General features: G+C 44.2%; 1 protein-coding gene across 1 annotated transcript in view; it reads right to left on the reverse strand.

The window, feature by feature from the left end:
* The window catches only part of LOC126474294 (uncharacterized), a gene marked incomplete at its 3' end in the record, with an annotated part of 247,297 nt that extends 234,561 nt beyond the window's left edge, over positions 1-12,736 (reverse strand). The window contains exons 1-2 of the mRNA XM_050101759.1: positions 12,721-12,736; positions 12,384-12,432 (exon numbers count right to left, since the gene is read on the reverse strand). Of these exons, the coding sequence (XP_049957716.1) occupies positions 12,384-12,432; positions 12,721-12,736 (65 nt within the window). The remainder of the gene's footprint in view (positions 1-12,383; positions 12,433-12,720) is intronic.
* Positions 12,737-26,759: the final 14,023 nt, after the last annotated feature.

The raw sequence follows: 26,759 nt of genomic DNA on the forward strand, positions 1-26,759 counted from the left end.
GCCTTCACGATGGTAAACGGGGGTCGGATTCCGGATCACGAGAAAGTGGCCGCATGCAGTGGCTAAGAGAACAGGGCAAACACTGAATTGGTATCCTCTAGCTACCCCTTGTATCATATGTGATACATCCATTCAAATGATGTTCTTACACAATATGTGCCGTTTTTTGTAAAAGCACCAACTGTACCATATGCGATACACTCCACACAGAACAAGCAGGCAGCCTAGTCATAATTCTCAGAATGACGACTAGGTATCAGGAGCAGTCAGAAACAAGTGTGTTTTGGATGATTAAGCATGGCTTCTAGAAAGAAAGGTTAGTATGGTTAATTCATTGTTTATTTACTTCTAAAGCAGTACTAAAATATTGTTAACAGTTCCCTGACTATAATTCTATGAAGGAAAGTGACATGAAAGGCGATTTTATTTCTGAAAAATCGTATTTTATTAGATGTATCATATTTGATACATTGGGTCTCTGTGACTACATTTTATATGCATGTGAGCAAATGGCAGTCGACTGCATTTTATATTGTTCATTTGTTGTTTCAACGTTATTCTATTATTTTTAGTGCACATTCCACAACTTTAATAATGGGATAGGCATTTCTAATGTTTCTATACAAATAAAACTACGCTAATGTGATTTAAAAATGAAAATCCAAATATTACTGACAGGTCTGTCTGATTCAGAAATAGGTCAGCTTCTTTGACACTATTTGTTCTGATATTGAAACTGGTGGTGGTGGTGGTGGTGGTGGTGGTGGTGGTGGTGGTGCTGAAGTTCACGTTCAGGGATCGCAACAGACAGCATCTGACGAAGAAGATGAGGTTTCAGACAGTGAAAGTTCAGTAGTGCCTACACAAGCTCATCAAAGACCATCACCTAGAGATCCAACACAATGCTGGTGACACAGAACAGAGTAAATAATGATTTTACTAGTTTTAATACGCATGAATGTTAATTATTGCAAAACAAACGTTTTTAAGCAATATTATTTTTTCTATTTTAGATTTTTGCCCAGTATCACAACTGCCATGACGTCAACATCAAAACAAACAACCCAGATAGATATGAAAAGGAAGGTAACGAAGAGGAAAGTGAAGAAAGTGAAGAGGACAATGAAGAGAAGATTAGTTCAGCCAATACCACCAATGGCAAAAAGATACAAATTTGCATTGCACATGCCAGAAATGAGTACCGAAAAAAAAGAAAAGATCAAGATGCAGAGGAACTGGTTGTTCAAAGCTAAAGAATGTGAGATGTTCTGAATGTACGGTGTTTTTGGAGCTTTACTTCAGAAAGAAACTGTTTCAAAAGTTTCATACTTCATAAGAATATCCTGCAACATTTTTAAAAATTTGTAAATAGTTTTTGTAATTTTTTATTAATTATGTTTTTAACAATTTATATTTCAACAAGAACATGTAATGAGACAACTGTAACAGTTTTGTTCATTTTTTAGCATGAGAAGGAATGTATGTTATGCAAATAAGCAAAAATAAAGTAACATTTATTTCTTCACTGTGTGGCAGATTGTCTTGTTAGCAACCCGATGTATCGTATATGATACATGGCCTGCAACAATGTGTAAATATAAAGTAATTTATTCATGAATATTTTACAATCGGTGGTGCCAACCAACACATTAAAGTTTGTTTTGTTTGGTTTACTATGTAACTTTGACTTCTTGTCTCTAGAGTATATGAAGATAGATGCATACTGAATGTTCTGAACTCGATGTGTCTAGATGCTCGTCCGAGTCAGTTAGATCTCTAATTCGTTACAGGGGCAGTAAGACAGTTTCGAATTTTTGTTAAGGCTCGGCACGACGCGAGTTTCCGGCGGCAGAAACGCCAGTCGTTGGCACAGTGTTCCTGCGATACTTCAGCGCTGCACGTTGCTCCCATCGCCTCTAAGTTGTGTACCACTGTAGCCATTTCTCTGTCGGGACTCGAGTCCGATTCTCCCCCCGCCGCCCCCGACGAAGCCTACATAAAAATACGACGCAGACGACAAGAGTGACACTCGTCGAATCGTCGCGCCATTTAGGCGGTCTCACTCGTCCGGAAAGGCGACAGCTCCTCATACATTTGGCAGAGTTGTGTGGCGGGAGCGCGCTGGCCGGGCGCCAGCCGCGGCCGATATCATCGCTAGCAGCAGCAGGTGCGTGGCTGCTAGGTGCGTGCCTGCTGAGTGGTGCCCGCCGTCGGCTGTAAACACGCAGGCCGGAGACGCGGGGCCACTTCAGCCGAATCGCCACTCAGCTGTCCGATCGGCTAACTTAAGCCCTCCCCACTGCCACTTGTTGCACGGGGTAGGGCGAGCGCCCGCAATGCCGTCTTCCTCCTGTAGCCTGGCGCTCAGATAATCCGACTGGGAGCAGGAAAACGCGAGGGCTAGTACAGAGCAAATATACGATTGACTACGGCGCCTGTCAATAACAGGCCGAGAATGCTTGACTCACAAGCGGATGTGATCCAAAACTCGGCATCGAAAACAAACACTGATCAGCAGGTGTAAAACTCGGGTACTCCAAATAACGAAAAGCGTGAAGTCATTCAAATGGCTCTAAGCACTATGGGACTTAACATCTGAGGTCATCAGTCCCCTAGGCTTAGAACTACTTAAACCTAAGGACATCACACACACCCATGCCCGAGGCAGGATTCGAACCTGTGACCGTAGCAGCAGCGTGGTTCCGGACTGAAGCGCCTAGAACCGCTCGGCCACAGAGGCCGGCTGTGAAGTCATTCATTCATTGACTACTAAAAGAACTTCGCTAAAAATCGGTTACGCGATAAATCATGCAAGTCTAAAGGCTGCATACTGAACAAAATACCCAGGGATTACAATAACAAATAAATTGGAACCATTACATAGATACTCTGTGGGGAAAGCATACCAAAAAATGCGATTTAGTGGCTGCAGATCTGCTAAAGAGACTGCTTACACCACGCTCGTCCACCCTCTTCTGGAGTATTGCTGTGCGGTGTGGGATCCACTTTAGATGGGACTTACGAGAGACATCGAAAACGTTGAAAGAAGGGCAGGTCGTTTTGTAATATCGCGAAGTAGGGAAGAGAGATCCACGGACATGACAGTTCATTCGGGTCGTGTTAATTTGAACAATGTCGTTTTTTGTTGTGGCAAGATCTTCTCTAGAAATTTCAATCACATATTTTATCCTCAGATTGCGAAAATATACCGTTTCCGCCCACCTACATAGGGAGAAATGATCATGGTAAAATAAGAGAAATGTGAGCTCGCACAGAAAGATTTAAGTGGTTGTTTCTATCGCGCGCCGTTCGGGAGTGGAACGGTACAGAAATAGTTTGAAGGTAGTTCGATGAATCCTCTACCATGCATCTAATTGTGAATTGCAGAGTGATCGTGTTGATGTAGATGTACTTATCCTAACGTGAGGTGACATTTCCCTCATCAGGCTCCACCCTAAACCGTACAGTGCGTCAGTGATATTCGAGGAGAATGTTCCTATGTCAATAAGTGGCAAGGTAACTGAATTTTCTAACATCGAGAAGTGGGAAGCGAACTTGGTTGCTGTGCGTCTACACAAACCACGAAGAACGTATGGAGAGAGCGCACAAGTCGACCACGTTGAGAACACGTTTCTTCTTCCTCTACCATAGGATAATCTATCCAGCTCCACGCAGCGCGAGGCTGTATTTACTCTCTGTCACTGCCGCCAACACTTAAGTCACAAATTTTTCCACGAGTGAGCGTGTCCTTATAATGGGATGGGTGTTCTTTCGTATCCTGCTACCGCTGGCAGATACAAATTGATAGGACAACACGTCTAAACCTCGAGGTACTTCAGGGTCTCGTACGTGGTTAACTTTTCTTTCTCCGTTTTGTGAAGAATAATTCCAAGACGAAATAATTAACAGCGGTTCTTGATTTCTTGCTGCCAGGAGTACGTGATCGCAGTAACATTTATCCTCGTTTAAGATTCACATATAGCCTATACACACTTGAGACAGATGTAACTAGCAACGTGGAAAGACACATCTTTAGCACCCTTAAAAGTCGGCTGCGTGGGTCAAGTTGGCATCATGCAAGTATAATAGTATAGACTTGACAGAGTCAAATTCACAGTCTGGTGACACAACCATAGTAGGTACTGTCACAAGTCTCACAGACATGAGGCTCGTACGCTAAAGACCGCTAAAAATACACAACACATATGCGAGTTTTGTTACTGTGTTATGTACGCTGGTTGTTGTTGTTGTTGTGGTCTTCAGTCCTGAGACTGGTTTGATGCAGCTCTCCATGCTACTCTATCCTGTGCAAGCTTCTTCATCTCCCAGTACCTACTGCAACCTACATCCTTCTGAATCTGCTTAGTGTATTCATCTATTGGTCTCCCTCTACGATTTTTACTCTCCACGCTGCCCTCCAATACTAAATTGGTGATCCCTTGATGCCTCAGAACATGTCCTACCAACCGATCCCTTCGTCTGGTCAAGTTGTGCCACAAACTTCTCTTCTCCCCAATCCTATTCAATACTTCCTCATTAGTTATGTGATCTACCCATCTAATCTTCAGCATTCTTCTGTAGCACCACATTTCGAAAGCTTCTATTCTCTTCTTGTCCAAACTATTTATCGTCCATGTTTCACTTCCATACATGGCTACACTCCATACGAATACTTTCAGAAATGACTTCCTGACACTTAAATCAATACTGCATGTTAACAAATTTCTCTTCTTCAGAAACGCTTTCCTTGCCATTGCCAGTCTACATTTTATATCCTCTCTACTTCGACCATCATTAGTTATTTTGCTCCCCAAATAGCAAAACTCCTTTACTACTTTAAGTGCCTCATTTCCTAATCTTATTCCCTCAGCATCACCCGACTTAATTTGACTACATTCCATTACCCTCGTTTTGCTGTTGTTGATGTTCATCTTATATCTTCCCTTCAAGACACTGTCCATTCCGTTCAACTGCTCTTCCAAGTCCCTCGCCGTCTCTGACAGTTAGGATGTCATCGGCGAACCTCAAAGTTTTTATTTTTTCTCCATGGATTTTAATACTTAGTCCGAATTTTTCTTTTGTTTCCTTTACTGCTTCCTCAATATACAGATTGAATAACATCGGGGAGAGGCTACAACCCTGTCTTACTCCCTTCCCAACCACTGCTTCCCTTTCATGTCCCTCGATTATAACTGCCATTTGGTTTCTGTACAAACTGTAAATAGCCTTTCGCTCCCTGTATTTTACCCCTGCCACCTTTAGAATTTGAAAGAGAGTATTCCAGTCAACATTGTCAAAAGCTTTCTCTAAGTCTACAAATGTTAGAAACGTAGGTTTGCCTTTCCTTAATCTTTCTTCTAAGATAAGTCGTAAGGTCAGTATTGCCTCACGTGTTCCAATGTTTCTACGGAATCCAAACTGATCTTCCCCGAGGTTGGCTTCTCCTAGTTTTTCCATTCGTCTGTAAAGAATTCGTGTTAGTATTTTGCAGCTGTGACTTATTAAACTGATAGTTCGATTATTTTCACATCTGTCAACACCTGCTTTCTTTGGGATTGGAATTATTATATTCTTCTTGAAGTCTGAGGGTATTTCGCCTGTTTCATACATCTTGCTCACCAGATGGTAGAGTTTTGTCAGGACTGGCTCTCCCAAGGCCGTCAGTAGTTCCAATGGAATGTTGTCTACTCCGGGGGCCTTGTTTCGACTCAGGTCTTTCAGTGCTCTGTCAAACTCTTCACGCAGTATCATATCTCCCATTTCATCTTCATCTACATCCTCTTCCATTTCCATAATATTGTCATCAAGTACATCGCCCTTGTATAGACCCTCTATATACTCCTTCCACCTTTCTGCTTTCCCTTCTTTGCCTAGGACTGGGTTTCCATCTGAGCTCTTGATATTCATACAAGTCGTTCTCTTATCTCCAAAGGTGTCTTTAATTTTCCTGTAGGCAGTATCTATCTTACCCCTAGTGAGATAGGCCTCTACATCCTTACATTTGTCCTCTAGCCATTCCTGCTTAGCCATTTTGCACTTCCTGTCGATCTCATTTTTTAGACGTTTGTATTCCTTTTTGCCTGCTTCATTTACTGCATTTTTATATTTTCTCCTTTCATCAATTAAATTCAATATTTCTTCTGTTATCCAAGGATTTCTACTAGCCCTCGTCTTTTTACCTACTTGATCCTCTGCTGCCTTCGCTACTTCATCCCTCAAAGCTACCCATTCTTCTTCTACTGTAAGCTGGTAGGGTTACAAATCCCAAACATGCGTTGCATTTTTTTTTATCATTGTAGCGTATGACCTCCATGCCTGTGAGACTTGTGCCCATACCAACAATGGTTGCACTGACCTGTTTTAGGGGACGGCATTACAGGTGGCTTTTTCCACATTGTTGGGTAGATCATTGCATGCTATAAGCATAATTGTTGGCGTGACGTAGTTGAATATCCAAGGAAGCGAAATTAGCTTTTCGCTAATAATGAAATTAATTATTTATTTTAAAATCAAACTAAAACATCTTTTGAGAAATTTACAGCGGCCGTCGACTCTTTCGAACAGAAGACTACTGAAGGTCCAAGTTTAAACAGCAGAGGAGACAGCCCACACAATGGTGGGCGGCACAGTAGACAGGTGAGGAGAAAGTGCTGCAGCTGGCTGACGGAGATGTACAGCTCGGCTGACAGGGCGGAGCGGCGGTCGGTGGACGGCTGTTGGCGCAGCGCCGGAAAAGGGGTGAGGCCATTGCAGGTTGGACAAACATTGACAACGAACTGGGCCGTACCAATTCCAAAGGAATAAGCCTTTACTCAAATCATGGAAATTTGATCTGAATGGCCATCGACACCCCCAACACGAGTCCAGTGCCGTGCCACTGCCTCCGAAGATTGTTTAGTATGGAGGATTCTGTACCTCTACATATACCTCTGCATATATACTCCGCAAACAAGTGTACGGCGCGTACATCCTACAAATATTGTCGACTTTCTGCCTAAGGCCAATCGCCTACTGAGCGAGGGAAAACCACCGTACGTCTGCCTCTACGCGTCGTAATCTCTCTTATCGTTTGGTTCTCGCGCTCCCTAAGCGAGATATGCACTGAATCGAGAAAGAAAATGCTATACACATGCGTATTCAAATACAGAGATATGTAAACAGCAGAATACGGTGCTGCGGTCAGCAACGCCTATATAAGACAAAAAAGTGTCTGGCGCAGTTGTTAGATCGGTTACTGCTGCTGCAAAGGCAGGTTATCAAGATTTAAGCGGGTTTGAACGTGGTGTTATTGTCGGCAGCATCTCCCGAGGTAGCTATGAAGTGGGGATTTTCCAGTACGACCATTTCACGAGTGTACCGTGAATATCTGGAATCCGGCAAAACATCAAATTTGCGACATCGCTGCGGCCGGAAAAAGATCAGAACGAGACCAACGACGACTGAAGAGAATCGTTTATCGTGACAGAAGTGCACCCCGTCCGTAAACTGCCGCAGATTTCAGTGCTGAGCCATCAGCATGTGCCAGCGTGCGAACCATTCAACGAAACATCATCGATATGGGTTTCGAAGCCGGAAGCCCAGTCGTGTACCCTTGATGACTGCACGACACAAAGCTTTACGCATCGCCTGGGCCAGTCAACACCGACACTCGACTGTTGATGATTGGATACATGTTACCTGGTCGTACGGGTCTCGTTTCAAATTTTATTGAGCGGATGGACGTGTACTGGTATGAAGACAACCTCATGAATCCATAGGTCCTGCAGCGGGCAGTTCAAGCAGGTGGACGCTCTGTAATGGTGTGGGGCGTATGCAGTTGGAGTGACATGGGACCCCTGATACGTCTGGATACGACTTTGACAGGTGACACGTACGTAAGCATCCTGTCTGATCATCTGCGTCCATTCATGTCCATTACACATTTCGGCGGTCTTGGGCAATTCCAACAGGACAGTACGACACCCCACATATCCAGAATTGCAATAGAGTGGCTCCAGGAACACTCTTCTGAGTTACTTCAGCTGGCCACCAAGCTCCCCAGACGTGGACATTATAGAGAATATATGGGACGCCTTGCAACGTGCTGTTCAGAAGAGATCTCCACCCCCTCGTACTCTTACGGACTTATGGACAGCCCTGCAGGATTCATGGTGTCACTTCCCTCCAGAACTACTTCAGACATCAGTCGAGTCCATGCCACAACGTGTTGCGGCACTTCAGCGTGCTCGCGGGGGCCCTACACGATATAAGGAGGTGTAACAGTTTCTTTGCCACTACAGTGTTTGATGATGGCAGCAGAATCATCACACAGTCTTCTTGCACTTGATCTCCAATATTATCAAACGCAGTTTGGCTAAGATTACGTGGCCTTCATTCCGACGATCTCCATTTGAGCATCTCTGTTCCACTTTCGTATGGACTATACGGACATGTTACACGCACCTTTGAATGTGAACGTTGTCTGCTACCGCTCCTCCTTGATAAGCACTGCAAACACTGGTCTTGAATCGGTCGCACTTGTGGTTTGTACACAACCTGTAGGTACTGTCTGCAATATGTCGTCTGTGAACCGAGCAAGCTGTAGTTTACAACGTTGATCTTCCCTCAATCCGTGCGGATCGAGCAGCTCGTTTTGCTCCAGGAACATATAAGACATGTGCGCAAATAACTTGACAGTTAGTGAAACGTGAAGCATAAGGAGAAAAACTGACCTAATATTGCGAAGAAAATGCCACGAGGTCAGGTTGGATTCTGCCCGAGTTGCTGTATAAAGCAAACTGCACTTCTTAAAGATATCCGAGTTGATGCACGCCCTACCGACCACATCAACCAAAGTTGAGAAGAGAGAAGGAATCAAGTACTCTTAACAGAGAGGGAGAAGACAGAGGAGAATAGAAGGGGAAACAACGGGGAGGAGTGGCAAATAGTGTAGGAAGGGAGAGGAGATGTGGGAGGAGGGCACGCAAGCGGAGCAGCAGGTGAGGCTGTGAGTAGCGGGTAGTCGGACCAGCAGGGGGCCGCGATACGCCGTACACACAGACGCCTTCATTGCAGGGCTGATTTCGCTTTGCACTGAGACGTGTAGTTTCTCTGCAGAGGTCACAGCTTTCTATTATCTCAGATTGCAGACATGAAAACAACAGTTTCGTGAAAGAGGTAAATTTTATGTCCATGAAAGGACAGGCTAACGATAAATGTAGTGAAATAGTCTATAAGTTGGACAAGCACACTTAACGTAGGCTATGCTATATTACCACCACCACCACCACACCTACGGAACATTTTACGTGGAAAAGCAAGGAGCCAAGAGGAAGACGAATATCCAGTAATGGAATCGCAGTACTGGGAAATATTAAGCACAAATACAGGTCCACTAACACTGGAAGCACTGTATACAGCCTGCAGTAGATTTGATCACGAATCTTCCCGAAATACATTTACAAAATGATCCTTACCCCGGATATGATATAGTAACAATAGGTGTTACAAATCACATTTTCTAGGCATGTGGGCTGTATGAAAATCGGTAAACTCTAGTTTTAGAACAGTTAATTTTACATTATCAATTGTTATCCACTAATACGATACATTTCCTGCATCTATTTTTAGATTTTAATTTTACTAAGTAAATTTTTTAGACAAATGTAACCTTACCGTACACAGTCTCAGAAACAAACAGCTTTATGGCCTACAGAGAAACAAAAAGAAATAAGAGATCGTCGTTGAAAAGTAGCGGCACATGTCGATAGTGGCAACAGGATTAGAGAGAGTTGAATAATTAGGTCAAATGGAGATGAAGTTATTACTGTTACCCAAGCACTAACAGTTCGCACCGACGTATCCGCTCACGCTAAAAAATAGAAGTCTCTGCCAGTCCTCGCCACAGCCCTTCGCTTAACCTGTTCAATGAGTGCTTCCACTTTAGAAATGGCACCCCGGAAAAATAGAGTTAAACTGAAAGATATGCCGTCATTAAGTGACTGGAGTTCATTTTTGCTGTACGCACTGTGCATACTTTCTGCTCTCAAATTCTCTCCGCAAAAATAGTCTGTAGAGTGTCGCAGTCAGCTTCATTTCTCCGTTTTGCCTGCTGTGTCGCACGGACGAAAACACAAAGCTTCCTGCGAACTCGCTGGATCTGCTCCTGCCGCTTCTTTGTGTGGCTGGCTGCCATTCCTGACACCGAAAGTCAACGAAATCTGTCGGCAGCATATCCGTCTGCCTGTTAATCGCGTAAAGATTGATGTCTGGTGTTCCAAAAAATGGCTCTGAGCACTGTGGGACTTAACATCTGAGGTCATCAGTCCCCTAGAACTTAGAGCTACTTAAACCTAACTAACCTAAAGACATCACACACGTCCATGCCCGATGCAGGATTCGAGCCTGCGATCGTAGCGGTCGCGCGGTTCCAGACTGTAACGCTAGAACAGCTCGGCCACACCGGCCGGTTCTGTGGTGTTTCACTCGTAAACAGCACTGTCCATTAAGATCCCAGACTAAGTCAAAGCCGAATGACTGTTACCGTCAAGTGCGATAAGACGCGCACATCACACGTGATTATACACAAACATTTATTGCCCTCTACAAATTGAAGACACCGTATCACCGACTGCCTACACAACACAGTGTCTCTGTTCTAGTTCAACAGGGCCCTAAAAGGCTCTCAGCACACAGATCCAAATTTTACGACGCACCTCGCGCTATGTGGCAGAGGGTACTTTTGGTTCCACCATAATTCATCCCCATTCTCGAATAGTGATTGGGCGAACTACTGGTGGTAACAACTCCCATTTGTCTGATTTCTCGTCGCGGCCATTTAGCGAGTCGTCTACGGGACAAAGTAACTATTTGGGAGACACTTCATGGAACTTGTGTTGTTAGGACTTTCGACCCGCGTCTCAGTGAGGCAAAACAATTCTCTTGAAGCGTCTGCCACTAGAGTTTGTTCAGCATCTCAAAAAAAATCTCTCCCACTGTGACAAAACACGTCATTATTCACTGGATCCTTTGTATGTTTTCTATTAGTCTAACCTGTTAGATCCCTAAGCAGGCGAGCAATAACCAAGTATCGGTCGTACCAGTGTTTTTGTAAGCCACTTCTCTCGTGGATGAATTCAATTTAATTAAGATTCTTCCTTTGAGTCTCGGTCTGGGCTCTGCAATTCCTACAATTAGTTTTGAGTAGTCATTCCTCTTCAGGCCACTGCGGGAGGTTACTCAAAGGCATTTTACGGTATTTGCTGTTTCCTATGATTTAATAGGCTACCTCAATGGCAGTGGCTTTCTTCGCCTATTTGTGCGCAGTGCGATACATTTATTTACGTTCAGGGTCAGCTGCCAGTCGCTGCATCATTCGTCGATACTGCGCTCGTCTTCCTGCACTTCTCTACAGACTTCTGGCGCTGCAACTGCAGCTTTCTTACTCTACACAGCAGTGACGTCAGCTTCACATAAGGTGTGACATTATCCGCCAGATCAGTTACATCTGTTGTAACGACCGTGTTACACTGCATCGGATATCCCCAAAATTACGTTTACATCACTCGATTTCGTCCCGTTAATAACGTTTTGCGTTCTGCCTGAACTGTTCGTGGGAAGTGAGGAAGTTCTTTTACATCAATTGTGTGGAATATTTACGGTATCGCGTGAGGTCCACATAATTTTCCACTGTCGAGCAATTTTATTAGTCTCTACTGCGCGATAACATATCTCGACATCTGTCATGTTATCGTCTCTCCAATGACTGGAAGGCGAGACTGCATTACGTTTTTCTCCTTTGCAAGACTGAATTCAATATTTAGGCATTCTGTATGTTATATTCTGTTTCATTGCGAGAATGGTAACTGAGTGGCTGAACAGATTGTTGTGAATCGTTAACTGACTTTACGTAATACGAACTATTTAGTGTTTTTGCTCCGATCGGTTTTACCTTCTAATTCACTGAACGCTACTTCCACAGCTCCCACTGTTTTCACCTTGGATTGAATCAGCTTTTGTTTGTCAACTAGACTTTGATTTGTCTTGACTTGGCTTAAACCTGCGACGGAGTTCCCTCTGTAACTTTTTAACACGGCCGTTGAACCACTGCTATCTGGTCTCGGTACATACAGTTCCACAGCATACTGCACAATGCTTTTGGGTTTTATCCATTTATGCTCCACATCCGTGTCGCCCGCTGCTGGTGAAGCAGGAGTGGTGGGCGCTGACCAGTGAGACAACACCTGCAGCGGACTCGCCTCAGGTCGTGACAAATCGAGAGGAGATCGGTGCGGGCCGCAACCCCTAGCAACGCGGTCGGTAAGTAGCAGCGTAGAGCCAGCGGGTGTCAGTGCAGAGCTGCGCCGCCCCTGCGCAATAGGCCGCACCGCGACGCGCCTACTCACCACGCGCGCGCCGGGCAGCAGTCGCTGCGGGGCAGGCTCCGGCTCCCAGCTTACCTGGCAATCAGAAGAGAAGCTCAGTTAGACGTCATCGAGGGCAGAGTAAAAGCTCAGTGTATGATGTAACGAATATAACTGAAGAATGTCATCACGAATCCACCAAAAGCTGCTGCAAATTGTATATAATCACGGACAAACAGTTTCGCTCAAGTCTACCACTTATCAACAAAATACAGCACATATTCACGGACACAATTACTTCCTCTTAAAGAAAGATTCCTTGGCATCAAGTACACAATGATCATCACTTGCAGAATCTAAATGAAACAGTTAAAAATACAAGCTGGACAGTTCATGTGGCTTTCTCCGTTTTAGAAGTTTTATTCATCGTCCACAAGCAAGGAAATTGATATTATAAGTTATGTATCTTTGACGAAGTTACAATCTGTTATCCTAACTTGTACGTAACATCACTGTATTCTTATGAAAACGAACATCATCTAATTCAGTCGTCTGTTTGAGGACAGTGCGCTGAAGAGTGCAATGGAATGTCAATTTGTGTACTTACTGACCAACATAAAAATATGCAAGACGATGGATCCGTCTACAGGCTGGTTATAATTAAACTTTCGCTACTTTAGGGAACCCCAAGTAAAACGCGTAACCGTAGGAAAATCAAACTTCGTGAAAACATTTGTAAGGGCATGCGGAAGATAAATACCGAATAAACTACTGGAAGGAACACATGTTAATTTCCACAAGATACGGTAACATTTTTTTAATTGCGTTCCATGTTTACATTCCAGGTTACCTACGTTGTTCACTGCGACAACCATCCTCATCCACGATAGCCTTGAACCACACTATAGGTACAATTTCACAATCGATAGCAGCACGTTTCGAACGCTCGACCAAGAAATGTTCAGCTGTAGTGACACAGCGTGTGCACTGCACGGAGATTGCACGTTGCGGCCAGCATTCTGAGCCATGGCAAAAGTACCTTCATCAGCAATGTATGGCCCAATTGGCCGTCGGACCCTTCCAGGAGTAATTCCCGAATCGCTAGTTCAAAAAAATGGATCAAATGGCTCTGAGCACTATGCGACTTAACTTCTGAGGTCATCAGTCGCCTAGAACTTAGAACTAATTAAATCTAACTAACCTAAGGACATCACACACATCCATGCCCGAGGCAGGATTCGAACCCGCGACCGTAGTGGTCGCGCGGTCACCGACTGTAGCGCCTAGAACCGCACGGCCACTCCGGCCGGCGAATCGCTAGTTAATTCGAACTTCCGGATCATGTTCTTTAACAGCGGCGCGGAAAGAGGACCTCCACATTTCTTTAATGTGTCGAAACTCGCGAAGAGCAGCAACATCACTGCTGTTGTTTGGATAAAACAGTTTTAGGAATACAGCACTGCTTACATTGTCCAGACCCATTCTGAATGTCTGCGCTGTGAACTTGGGCAATATTGAGGTCCTTCAGTCAAATCTTTGTATGTCTCTATCCAGTCGCCTCTAGTGTAACGGATGAACACCAGATTCCTTTCACGACATCGAACTACCACTTCTTTTTGATGTTATCTTGCCTGCGGCCCTGTCCCTCCGGTTCTTCAGCGTGGAGCATTTTCGGCCGTACCGCTGTCTTCTTGTCCTTATTGCAGTTGCTCTGTCCCATGCTGACCGCTCTTTTAACAATGACAATTTGTTTCCGCTTATAGAACAGAAAAAAACACGACAATTTGCTGTTTTGCGCGCAGAACACAACTTAAGAGCAGCTTCTGCTCCAATACGTAAAGTATTGCGCAACAGAGAGGCGTAAGAGTGCTTTTGGGATGGCCTCTCCACAGATGCTGAATCCTCGAGGCAGTTCCGCGGTGTCTTATATACACTACTTGCCATTAAAATTGCTACACCACGAAAATGACGTGCTACAGACGCGATAGTTAACCGACAGGAAGAAGATGCTGTGATATGCAAATGATTAGTTTTTCAGAGCATTCACACAAGGTTGGCGCCGGTGGCGACACCTACAACGTGCTGACAAGAGGAAAGTTTCCAACCGACTTCTCGTACACAAACAGCAGTTCACCGGCGTTGCCTGGTGAAACGTTGTTGTGATGCCTCGTGTAAGGAGAAGAAATGCGTACCATCACGTTTCCGACTTTGATAAAGGTCGGATTGTATCCTATGGCGATTGCGGTTTATCGTATCGCGACATTTCTGCTCGCGTTGGTCGAGATCCAATGACTGGTAGCAGAATATGGAATCGGTGGGTTCAGGAGGGTAATACGGAACGCCGTGCTGGATCCCAACGGCCTCGTATCACTAAAAGTCGAGATGACAGGCATATTATCCGCATGGCTGAAACGGATCGTGCAGCCATGTCTCGATCCCTGAGTCAACAGATGGGGTCGTTTGCAAGACAACAACCACCTGCACGAACAGTTCGACGACGTTTACAGCAGCATGGACTATCAGCCCGAAGACCATGGCTGCGATTACCCTTGACGCTGCACCACAGGCAGGTGCGCCTGCGATGGTGCACTCAACGACGAACATGGGTGCGCGAATGGCGAAACGTCATTTTTTCGGATGAATCTAAGTTCTGTTTACAGCACTTGATGGTCGCATCCGTGTTTCGCGACATCGCGGTGAACGCACATTGGAAGCGTGTATTCGTATCGCCATACTGTCGTATCACCCGGCGTGACGGTATTGGGTGCCATTGGTTACACGTCTCGGTCACCTCTTGTTCGCACTGACGGCACTTTGAACAGTGGACGTTACATTTCAGATGTGTTACGACCAGTGGCTCTACCCTTCATTCGATCCCTGCGAAACCCTACATTTCAGCAGGATAATGCACGACCGCATGTTGCAGTTCCTGCACGGGCCTTTCTGGATACAGAAAATGTTCGACTGCTGCCCTGGCCAGCATATTCTCCAGATCTCTCACAAATTGAAAACGTCTGGTCAATGGTGGCCGAGCAACTGGCTCTTCACAATACGCCAGTCACTACTCTTGATGAACTGTGGTATCGTGTTGAAGCTGCATGGGCAGCTGTACGTGTACACGCCATCCAAGTTTTGTTTGACTCAATGCCCAGGCGTATCAAGGCCGTTATTACGGCCAGAGGTGGTTGTTCTGGGTACTGATTTCTCAGGATCTATGCACCCAAATTGCGTGAAAATGTAACCACATGTCAGTTCTAGTATAATGTATTTGTCCAATGAATACCCGTTTATCAACTGCACTTCTTCTTGGTGTAGCAATTGTAATGGGCCGTAGTGTAATCGTAACCTCGGCTTCGTCAAGTCCCGACAGGGAAACAAAACGATCTCTACTAAAACGCCACCGTCCCAGCTTTTGTTCTAAAAGAGCTCCCTCTAAGCGTACTAAATTATACTCACAGAACATTTCATTTTAATTTTCCTTTCATATCTTGCTAATTGCAACTCTTACGACTTTTTGAGTGAAAACTTGAGTAGGCCCTACCCACTGAATTGTACTTGTAAACACTGTACCCTTGTGAAATCCATTATTTCCTGTATAGCATATAGTGGTATATTTCCTACACTCTTATCTTATATCTATGGTTTTTTTTCGAATTTAAAATCTATCTTTATTTTAAATCTCAAAATCATTAAAAATAACTTTACCATTACTTCCACTTCCTAATTATATGTAAAACACATACTTTCTCAAAATTTCAGCTTTGTATCTCTTCCACAGTCCGATGTCAAATTACGAAACACGGCGATCTTTTTTTTAAAAAATTAGTTACTGGAATTTACTCAAACTTAGTATTTCTCACATCTACATCATTCTACACTACTCTGTGAACTTATCATAAAATTACAACAGTATTTATTTTTGTATTACACAACTGCGTAAATGTTTGTCTACCACAAGTACACGCAGCTGCTGCGCTTGTCCTGACCTTGAGACTGGGTAGATGCTCAGGGGAAGCCCCTCTCTCGGGCTAAAATCACCACTGTTACCAGGCTGCAAAAGCGCTTGCTTCCTCACAAGTGACAATGAAAGTTGGAGTTGGGCCTCGAGGTCTTGTCAGATAGTGTAGTGGTTTTGGCGACTGCTCACAAAAAGCACAAAATCGGAGTTCGATTCCAAGTTTGCCAAAAATTTTCGTTGGTCGAGACACTACAAAGAATATCAGCTGCATTAATGGGACATGTGAAACCTTAATGAAATTATACGTCTGTAGTTCAAGGCAGTCGCGTCTGGCTAGTGCGCTGAGATTTGCGCCCACAACGTTGCGCTAGAAAAGCAGCCGTTTCGTAAAATGAAGAAAAAAACCACCTTCGGTCACAAGTTGCGTTTATTTACTGCACTATGCGTTTCGAGTCCTGGAGGCTCATCTTCAGGTGCTTTTTAGTGATTTACTAAGAAGCACCTGAAGATGAGCCTCCAGGACTCTACATGCATAGTGCAGTAAATAAACGCAACATGTGACTGAAGGCGGTTTGTTCTTCATTTTACGAAAGTAAAACAGTCGCGGACGAAACACTGAAAAACAATGGATAAAATTAAGCAGCCGTTTACTGTCTCACTCACGTGTCTCGGTTCATCACTTCGCCTCCCGTGCGACATGCGTGGACTAAACAGTAACATGACCTCTGAGAATAAATTTTCTCGAAATTTCAAGATTCCTCTTCGCTTGATAACCGACAAACGTGGAAGCGACTGCTACATTACCAACACGTCGCTAGCAGCGTGTTTCCACAGCCACATAGCCAGTTCCACACAGGTGGTTACCAGTGGTTCCACTACCGCAGGCGCCACGCGATATCCTAGCAAAATTAGGAAACTGTCCAAACTTCAGATTGTAAGAAAATTAATACGTCTATTTATAAACTAAGGAAATATACATAACATTTTGTTAATGTTCAAACAAATGAAAGTCACGAGCTCGTGTAGCTGTATTAGTAAATCAACAAATATTTATTACTTCAGAGTGTTTATTACTAAAACTTTTTATATTCGGTTTCGTTTCGGTGGAAGTTCTCTGTAAGTCATGCTGCTAATACATTCAATTCTTCCTCTCCGTTTTTAATGTTAGCACAGTGCGAAATCTAGTTTCACTTCTGCAAGCTGTAACGGATGGATTCGGTCTTCTTAAGGGCTTCTACGATAGCAATGGATGTTCAGCACTCATCTTTGTCACTTCTATATTATTAAAAGCTGTTTCCAATGCGTTACCTTTGTGAAGTTCAATAAACTGCAGTTTTGCTCAAATTTCACTGTCAAAATATATTTTTCATTATCTGGAAATTGTCTTAGAACCGAAGCATTTCTGCGTCGACTTTCTAAATTAGGGAAATAGTTTCTGATACAATTTATTAATGGCGACAGAATTTATTAATGGCGACAGAATTTATTAATGGCGACAGGTGCTGGATACTACGATTGAATGAACAGCAAAATAAAGGAACAGCGGAATAAAAGGGCCACAAAGTGATAGGGACTTCAAACGGCAAGTCATTCAAGCATTTAGGACTGCCCAGTCAGCAGTGAAGAGATGCCTGGCGGTAATTGCCAGGAACGACAGCAAGATTAACAAAACGATCAGGGAGTTGACGGGTGCGGAGTGTGTAACACTGGCTCTAATTAATACGAGATGGAGGAGTCACAGGACATACAGCCATGTGAATGTATGGCAGACGGAGCAAGGCAGTTATTCCTGAATTCCGAGACTGAGGTGGGCAGAAGGTGGAATGCAGAAGTGAGGCGGATGTGTGGTGAACTGTGGCGTCTGGAAGTGGCGGTGGACGTCCAAAGATCTATAATCGACATGGTACGTATGTATCACAGTCTAACGAAATAGTGATAAGAGAGAGAATTCGGGGAAAATATCTAAAGACGAGAAGCAGAGGCAGTCAGATAATCTCGAAGGCCTGCTGGCTACAGATAATTAGTCACAAGATGTGCGCACAAGCGATTCTTTTCAGAAGAACTTTTCTGGACTTATCAAGAGCTGTCACACCAGTATTGATACTACGTCAGAAACCTGTGCTGAAGTGTCAATATGTAGCAGTCTTTGTGTGTTGTTGTTGTTGTGGTCTTCAGTCCTGAGACTGGTTTGATGCAGCTCTCCATGCTACTCATTCCTGGGCAAGTTTCTTAATCTCCCAGTACCTACTGCAACCTACATCCTTCTGAGTATGTTTAGTGTATTCATCTATTGGTCTCCCTCTACGATTTTTCCCCTCCACGCTGCCCTCCAACACTAATTTGGTGATCCCTTGATGCCTCAGAACATGTCCTACCAACCGATCCCTTTTTCTAGTCAAGTTGTGCCACAAACTCCTCTTCTCCCCAATCCCATTCAATACTTCCTCATTAGTTATGTGATCTACCCATCTAATCTTCAGCATTCTTCCGTAGCACCACTTCTCGAAAGCTTCTGTTCTCTTCTTGTCCAAACTATTTATCGTCCATGTTTCACTTCCAAACATGGCTAAGTCCTTATAAATACTTTCAGAAGCGACTTCCTATCAATTAAATCTATATTCCACGTTAACAAATTTCTCTTCTTCAGGAACGCTTTGCTTGCCATTGCCAGTCTACATTTTATATCCTCCTACTTCGACCATCATCAGTTATTTTGCTCCCCAAATAGCAAAACTCCTTTACCACTTTAAGTGTCTCATTTCCTAATCTAATTCCCTCACCCGACTTAATTCCTCGTTTAGCTTTTGTTGATGTTCGTCTTATATCCCCCTTTCAAGACACTGTCCATTCCGTTCAACTGTTGTTCCAAGTCCTTTGCTGTCTCTGACAGAATTACAATGTCATCAGCAAACCTCAATGTTTTTATTTCTTCTTTGTGTATACATATAGCTATAAATTGTTGCAATTCAAAAACTATTAATGTATGTCTTACAATAAATAAATAAATATTTTTAGAAAAAATGAATAAACCGTAATCGAATCCCTTTCTGCTTTTACCGCTCAGAAATCCCACGTGGGGCAGTTAGCCACAGACTGGGAATGGTTATTTGACTAGAACCTTAACGCACGCCCAATGTCAAACAAAGTGAGCTGTGTGGCCCTATAAAGGTTAGCGAGTTTCGGACGGCTGTGGCCTGGCATTCTGGTTCAGGTCGCATCTTCACTGCGTGGCCAGTCCACGGACTTCCTGCATGATACGGACATCCGTTCACACCGGCACAATGAGGACTTGCACTGGAAAGTTGAGTCCTGTTAATACCAGTTCCTTCCACACAAACTCCACTTCCATTTTTTCTGAGCAAAATAAATATGATTGTATGGCTTTATTTAGTGCAATGCAATACTTTGAGGTAAGTACTATGAACAAAACACATTTCATTGTCTTCCTCTCCACCAGACATTTATTGTACAAGAAAGCAATAAACTTCAAATATCCAGTGCAAAAGCTACTGTCGTTATACCCCGAACTCTTGGGTCAAGATGGAGTCCACAGAAATGAGAGAGACAAATAACAATGTTAGAACAGTATCGAACTTCTCTTGGACAAAGAATAAGAAAAAAAACTGTTTCCATCTTTCTCAAAGTGGCGAGCTCAAATGATTATGAAAGAAACACATACGTATAAACAGCGCCGAAACTGGTTGAGTAGTGGTTAGCACAATGGACTCGCATTCGGGAGGACGATGGTTAAACCCGCGTCCAGCCATCCTGATTTGGGTTTTCCGTGATTTCCCTAAACCGCTTCGGGCAAATGCCGGGACGGTCCCTTTGAAAGGGCATGGCTGATTTCCTTCCCCCATCCTTCCGTAATCCGAAGGCACTGATAACCTCGCTGTTTGGTCCCCTCCCCCTACCAACCAACTGACCAACTGGTTGAGCAGAAGTACGGAAGACACTGTTCAGAAGAGAACAGTTTGCACATTAGCGCTTGTTCAGCTTCCACGCGTGGCCCGGTGCCTGGGCGGAGGGGCCGCAGACGGCAAACGCAATCCACCGCCGATCCCAGGACTTTCTCCTCCCACTCGTCTCCTCCACCTCTGGCAGTAATTAGTGATGTGAGCGCCGAACTGCAGATCCTCCCACATGAGACACGATTAACTTGACAGTTGTTAGGCTGGAGGAATGTGACAGGAAGTTTATGAACACGCTTCAGACACACTTATTTGCTCGGCCTGCATTTTTCGACGCAACTTACAACATGAAATATTTCTGGATCCACCAAAAAAAAGAGATCAAAAACTATTCCCAGCGCTGTTATAAACGTATGATAGTTGGAATTATAGAGAAATGAACACAATAATAGACACTTGTGATATAAGGTGATATCAGAACACCTCACACTCGAGACAATAAAGAAAACTGGGTTGCATTTGTCTCACGTTTACGCTAGTAAAACCCAACTGTTAGTAGCAGAGCGGTTTTTTTAAGGCTGAGTCTATTCTTAAATTGACTTTTTTTGCTAGTATTTAAAATGGCACAACTTTTGAGCACCATTCGTTTGAGAAATCATTTAACTAAAATCCTAAATCGAACAACGATAGCCGGCCAGTGTGGCCGAGCGGTTCTAGGCGCTTCAGTCTGGAGCCGCGCGGCCGCACCGGTCGCAGGTTCGAATCCTGCCTCGGGCATGGATGTGTGTGATGTTCTTAGGTTAGTTAGGTTTAAGTAGTTCTGAGTTCTGGGCGACTGATGACCTCAGATGTTAAGTCCCTTAGTGCTCAGAGCCATTTGAACCATTTTTCGAACAACGATAATGTCACCGATTCCCCAATATCATTTGCAATTTAGAAAAATTATTTCTTCTCTGTACGCAAAGTAATGTAGGTTTAGTGTAACTGACCAGGTCTATGAAAATTCTTTATTTCGTAACTAGCAAAAATGCAAGATTTTTACGTGCGCAGTTAAACAACCATCTTGAGATAACTTGAGTGTACATCAAAAATTACAGACCAGTCACACAAAGAAATCGAAACGCCTTACACCTCTTTTAAAACTAACAACTTTGTCGTACAAGAATGCTTGTCGAAATTCTGGTATATCGAAGATATCGAGATTTTACCTTCAGCTTATCGTCAGCATGGAATTAGTCAGACGATTTATCGAAAAGTCGATATATCAACATTTTAGAAAAAAAACCTGCACAGCGTAATTACGGAGATGAAAAAGACATATTTACTCAACACCGTGTATTGTTTGATCAGCAACATTGTGATGGTGCGGCATCTGACGGGACATTTCTAGACAGCAAGTAGAACTCTATTTTTCGTTCTCAACTGCTAGGAGCGCAGCAGACTACTTCAGATCCGTCCCACTGGAGAGTCGCTGTTCTCTTCAGCCAAATAAGAGAGGCAAAAGGCGGATCCCAACTGCAAATACATGGAAGGGGTTTACCAGGTCCGACATACGCCTTGCAACCGAGGCAAACCTCCCGAAAACCACGGCCGGAACCGTGGGGTTGGAAACATTAATTTGTTTCTGGGACAACCTCCTACGATGAGAACGTTATCCCAAACAAAAATTAAAATGTGTACGTGTGAAGTCTGTGTATTTTGTACGAGTGTGGGCATGCTATAGAATAGAGTGCAGCTATGCCCTTACTGACAGGTACAACAAAACACTGGCAATGTTTATTTGGCTTGTATATTTGTTTTGACTGTAATTTGTCACGATTACTGATCTGTAACAGTGCCCGAGATGCAGGTTAGGCTGCACGATGACAGTTTGGTTGTGATGTCACGAGAACAGCTGTAAATCTTATTGCAGCGCCTACTTTACGCATTCTAGATTTTGGCCACTTTGATGACGCAGAGGATGGATGCACACGGGTGGTACGGGCACGTTCAGTATTTCCACAGGAAATACCCACGGGACAAGAGCCCAGCGAGTACGGCGAGGTACAAAGGGAGCAGCTGCTTCGATACGACGGGCCGCGTGCTATTCGCGATGCGTGAGTCAGAGAACTCGACTCCGCACGACGGGCCCGCTAGCTGTGCGGGGATGCGGAGTTTACTGCACGCCGCACCACGCAGCATGTTTTCTCTGCAAACACGGCGCACCGACGCCGCGCAACCTGACAGGCGCGCTTCTGAGCGGCGCCCTCCGGGCTTAAGCCCGCCGTCTCTGCGAGCCGACGCCGTCATTCCTGGTGGCCCCTATTCTGTATCTTTCGGCCGCTCTGCCGATCAGATCAGTAGGCGAGCGCATCGAGCGGCGTTGTTTTCGAACGAAAGCCCCAACATCAAGTCTGTAAGCATTTCGGGAGCGATGCTCAAATGGTTCAAATGGCTCTGAGCACTATGGGACTTATCATCTGAAGTCATCAGTCCCCTAGACTTAGAACTACTTAAACCTAACTAACCTAAGGACGTCACACACATCCATGTCCGAGGCAGGATTCGAACCTGCGACCGTAAGGGTCACGCGGTTCCAGACTGAAGCGCCTACAACCGCTCGGCCAGCACGGCCGGCGGGAGCGATGCCGAATGGTCCTAGCGAACCGAAACGCTGTTGTCAGTTCTCCTCCGCCAACCGATCAAAAGCAATCTGCCTCAGAGCCGCGCATGCGCACAGCAGGGCCACAGCGGCCGACACAGGCACACTATTCTTCACAGTACAAAAAAGTGTGTTGAAAGTACGTAGTACTGTTCAAATTTCGCTGACTATGAGTTTCCACGCATAATAACGATACGCTATTTGACTGTGTACTGCAAACTGTCATAAATGTCACATTAAGTCATTTTATTCTCACTTGCATCGACGTCGTGTTTCGAATTTTGCGTTTCGGAATATGAGTTGGGAATGTTGTCTAGTACCACATTACACAAATATATCTACAAAAGCAGCCGAAAAATACGTAATTTTTTCTGTTTTCCGTCGTTCCATAGTTGCTTCAAAATTAATGGAGGTAAGTTCCATCTATACAATTAACTGAAGGCAGTTTGTTGAGTGCCATACGCCTTTCGCTTCTTTTATTTGTGGAGATGTTTCACAAATAAAACAAGCGAAACGCATATGGCAATAAACAAACTGGCTTCAATTAGTTGGATAGACGGAACATACCTCGATGTACTCGAAAATTTTTTTAAGAAAATGTCAAAGAATAAGAAGATGCACAGAATGTGGTTGTAACTCGCTCCTAGAGATCCAAATAATGATGTAGCCTACTTCCCTATATTATACATCAACGATTTGGGTCTTAAAAACCAAATTTAAAAAACGCCTTTTCGAGAGCGTATGGCGAGTGCAGCTGTTAAAGTTCGTCGTTGTTTATAACTTTCATCTGATGAATCAAAATGTTTCATATATGGCGGCACAGTCTAAAAATATTATAGCGGGGACCTTACTTCTCAGACTACTGTAGTTAAGTATTCGATAGCAGATAAATAACTGCTGCTATTTTCATTCGCAGTAATTTAAGTTGTGCTCTTAGATTCCTCTTTGACCATACACTCGAAAATCGCTACGTATTCGGACAAAAATGAGACTTACTTGTGACAAGAAAAAATATAAATGTCACAGTTTTTTCACGCACAGCAATTTCATTTGTTAAACATATCGAAGTACGAAGTCGAAGATAGTCATTACTGAGCAAGCGCACTCTTACGTGTAAATAAAAACGAATAGTTCAGAAAAACACTTAACTTTCACGAATAACGAAGTCTCAGAATGTGTTACAAACGCGAAAAGGAAAAACTAATCTTTTTACCCAGTGGTATGCGAACCTGTAACCTTAAATACTGCAGCTCGTTGCCTTAACCGCTTCGCTACTGCAACTCACATGCAGCCTGCACCTTGTTCCTGCTAATATAGTCGAAAGAGACGCAGGCCGACTTCGTTGCCGAATGATGCGGGCGTAAGCCGTAAATGCATGAAATTTTGGAAAGTTTCCGCTATCGGGTTTCACAAAAATCCTTTCCATTTTTACTTAAAAGTTTTAGACGCTTTTCGATGGTTAATAAGTAAACCATTTCCGGGAAAATGTACGAGAAGTCACTAGTAATTTCAAGTAACACTCATGTCGTATACGTAATTTGGTGATTTTTAAACTCTTAATCACGTAAAAATAACAAGTATTTTGTGAGAATATTGACCGAAAATGTCTTTCTTGATGTTATAATCATTCACAGTAACAACAATATAAACCATGTTTCTAACAAAGGAAAACAGTCTATTATGAACTCACTTTCCACTGGGATACGCCCTGGTGGTTCTTCAGTGAAACATAATCACTAAATCCGAAACTGAAACCACTCAATAATTCTAAAATAACAAATTCTAGCTGTAAACAAATCACACCGAATCGAGCGAGTGACGATACCGAAACCTAACCAGCTGTCGGTTCAGTTGTCGCAAAATCGGCGGTAGGACCGATCGGTAACAGGTCTCAGGAGCTTACAGAATAGCAACTTCGGATAAAGAACCGAAAATGACGTCACTACCGAGGATAACCTACGGCGCCGGGTGTGAACGATAAGAGAATACGGCCCCTGGTCTCCACACAGTCCCACAAAGTCCAACTATCAAGCGTGTCGCGACACTCGCCTACGTCTGACAGCACACCGTAACTGCGAACCTAGGAACGACCAGAAGTCACTAGATCTGTTCTTAAAACAGTCCACGTACCTACACTGATTAACCGCATTCGATTAAATAACCATCTCCAGACCAAATTGTATCGCTGACAGCCTCGTATTAGGAATCAGCTAACTGTTCAAAATAAATAAAGCGTGAAAGGCCAAACAAGAGATCGTCTGAGCTTGACCACTGGTCATTCTGTACATACATCACGATTCATTCTAAGCTGTGTCACCTGAACGGCTGCTACTCGATTACTGTACCGCTGTTTTGTGTGAGAGCGTCCTCCTGTGTCTACGTCTACACCGATACACCGCATGCAGATCACGGTGACTGCTTAAAGACACTCCCCCCCTTCCTACCCTGTTCAATTGGCGGATAATACCTTGGAGAACGGTGAGTCTCTGTGAGAACTGTAATTGGTCTGGTTTTCCCCGTCAACGCCATTTCGCGAGATATGACTGGTAGGAGGTAATACGTCGTACGCCTCTTTCCGTAATGGATTCTCCCGGAATTGCGAAGTGGAATCTCTGCGTGATGCACTGTGCCTGCCTCCTATCGTCTCAGTCACGCTCTCGCCATTACTAAACGAAAGCAAAACGGAAGGCCCCGGTTTTTATAGGTAACTTCCTTATTTCCTCTGTCGAAATTCATTGCTGCCTAAGAAGCATTAGTTAAGAATCGACCAAACGGAAGTTTTTACAACCTACTTGTTTCGTGGCTGATCAAATACCTGCGGGCGAACGAAGATCGTGACGAGAATTGAAACTTGGCCATCGATGTAAATAAACGTAGCATACTCTTCATAAATAGGCGGTAAGGCCGATCACTGTTCGACTACCATATCGGCTACAAATGACGGTAAACAGTAACTTGCGCGAACTACGCTGTAGTAAGCATCCAGAGCGAAGTAAAGTGGGATAACGACATAAAAGTAACAGTAGGAAGAGCAGAAGCCAGGCTCAGATTAACTGGAAGAATGTTAAGGAAATGCAGTTCATCCCCTAAAGGTGTGGCTAACGGAGCACGCAAACCGACTGTCGAGTATTGCTTACCAACCTGGAATCGTTACCAGATTGGATCAGAGGAAGAGACAGAGAACATCCAACGAAGAGCACCGCTTTCCGGCATGGGATCGTTCAGTCGGCGCGGGTGCGTTACGGCGTTGACCTACATACACTGAAGCGCCAAAGAAACTGGCAGAATACGGCGCTGCGGTCGGCAGCGCCTGTGTAAGACTACACGTCTCTGTCGCAGTTGTTAGATAGGTAACTGCTACTACAATGGCAGGTTATCAAGATTTAAGTGAGTTTGGACGTGGTGTTAATAGTCGCCGCACAAGCGATGGGACACAGCATCTCCGAGGTAGTGATGAAGTGAGGATTTCCCCGAACGACCATTTCACGAGTGTGCCATAATATCAGCAATCCGGTAAAACATCAAATCTGCGACATCGCCATGGCCGGAAAAAGATCCTGCAAGAACGGGACCAACGACGATTAAAGAGAATCGTTCAACATGACGGAAGTTCAACCCTTCCGCAAACTGCTGTAGGTTTCAGTGTTGGGGCATCAACGAGTGTCAGTGAGCGAACCGTTCAACGAAACATCATCGATATGCGCTTTCGGAGCTGAAGGCCCACTCATGTACGCTTGATGATTGCACGACACAAAGCTTTACACCTCGTCTGCGCCCATCAACACTGACATTGGACTGTTGATGGCAAACATGTTGCCTGGTCGGACGAGTCTCGTTTCAAATTGTATCGAGCGGATGGAGACAACCTCATGAAACCATGGACCCTGCATGTCGATAGGGGAATGTTC

The sequence above is a fragment of the Schistocerca serialis genome, chromosome 4 (genome assembly GCF_023864345.2).
Source record: "Schistocerca serialis cubense isolate TAMUIC-IGC-003099 chromosome 4, iqSchSeri2.2, whole genome shotgun sequence".
Classification (NCBI taxonomy): domain Eukaryota; kingdom Metazoa; phylum Arthropoda; class Insecta; order Orthoptera; family Acrididae; genus Schistocerca; species Schistocerca serialis.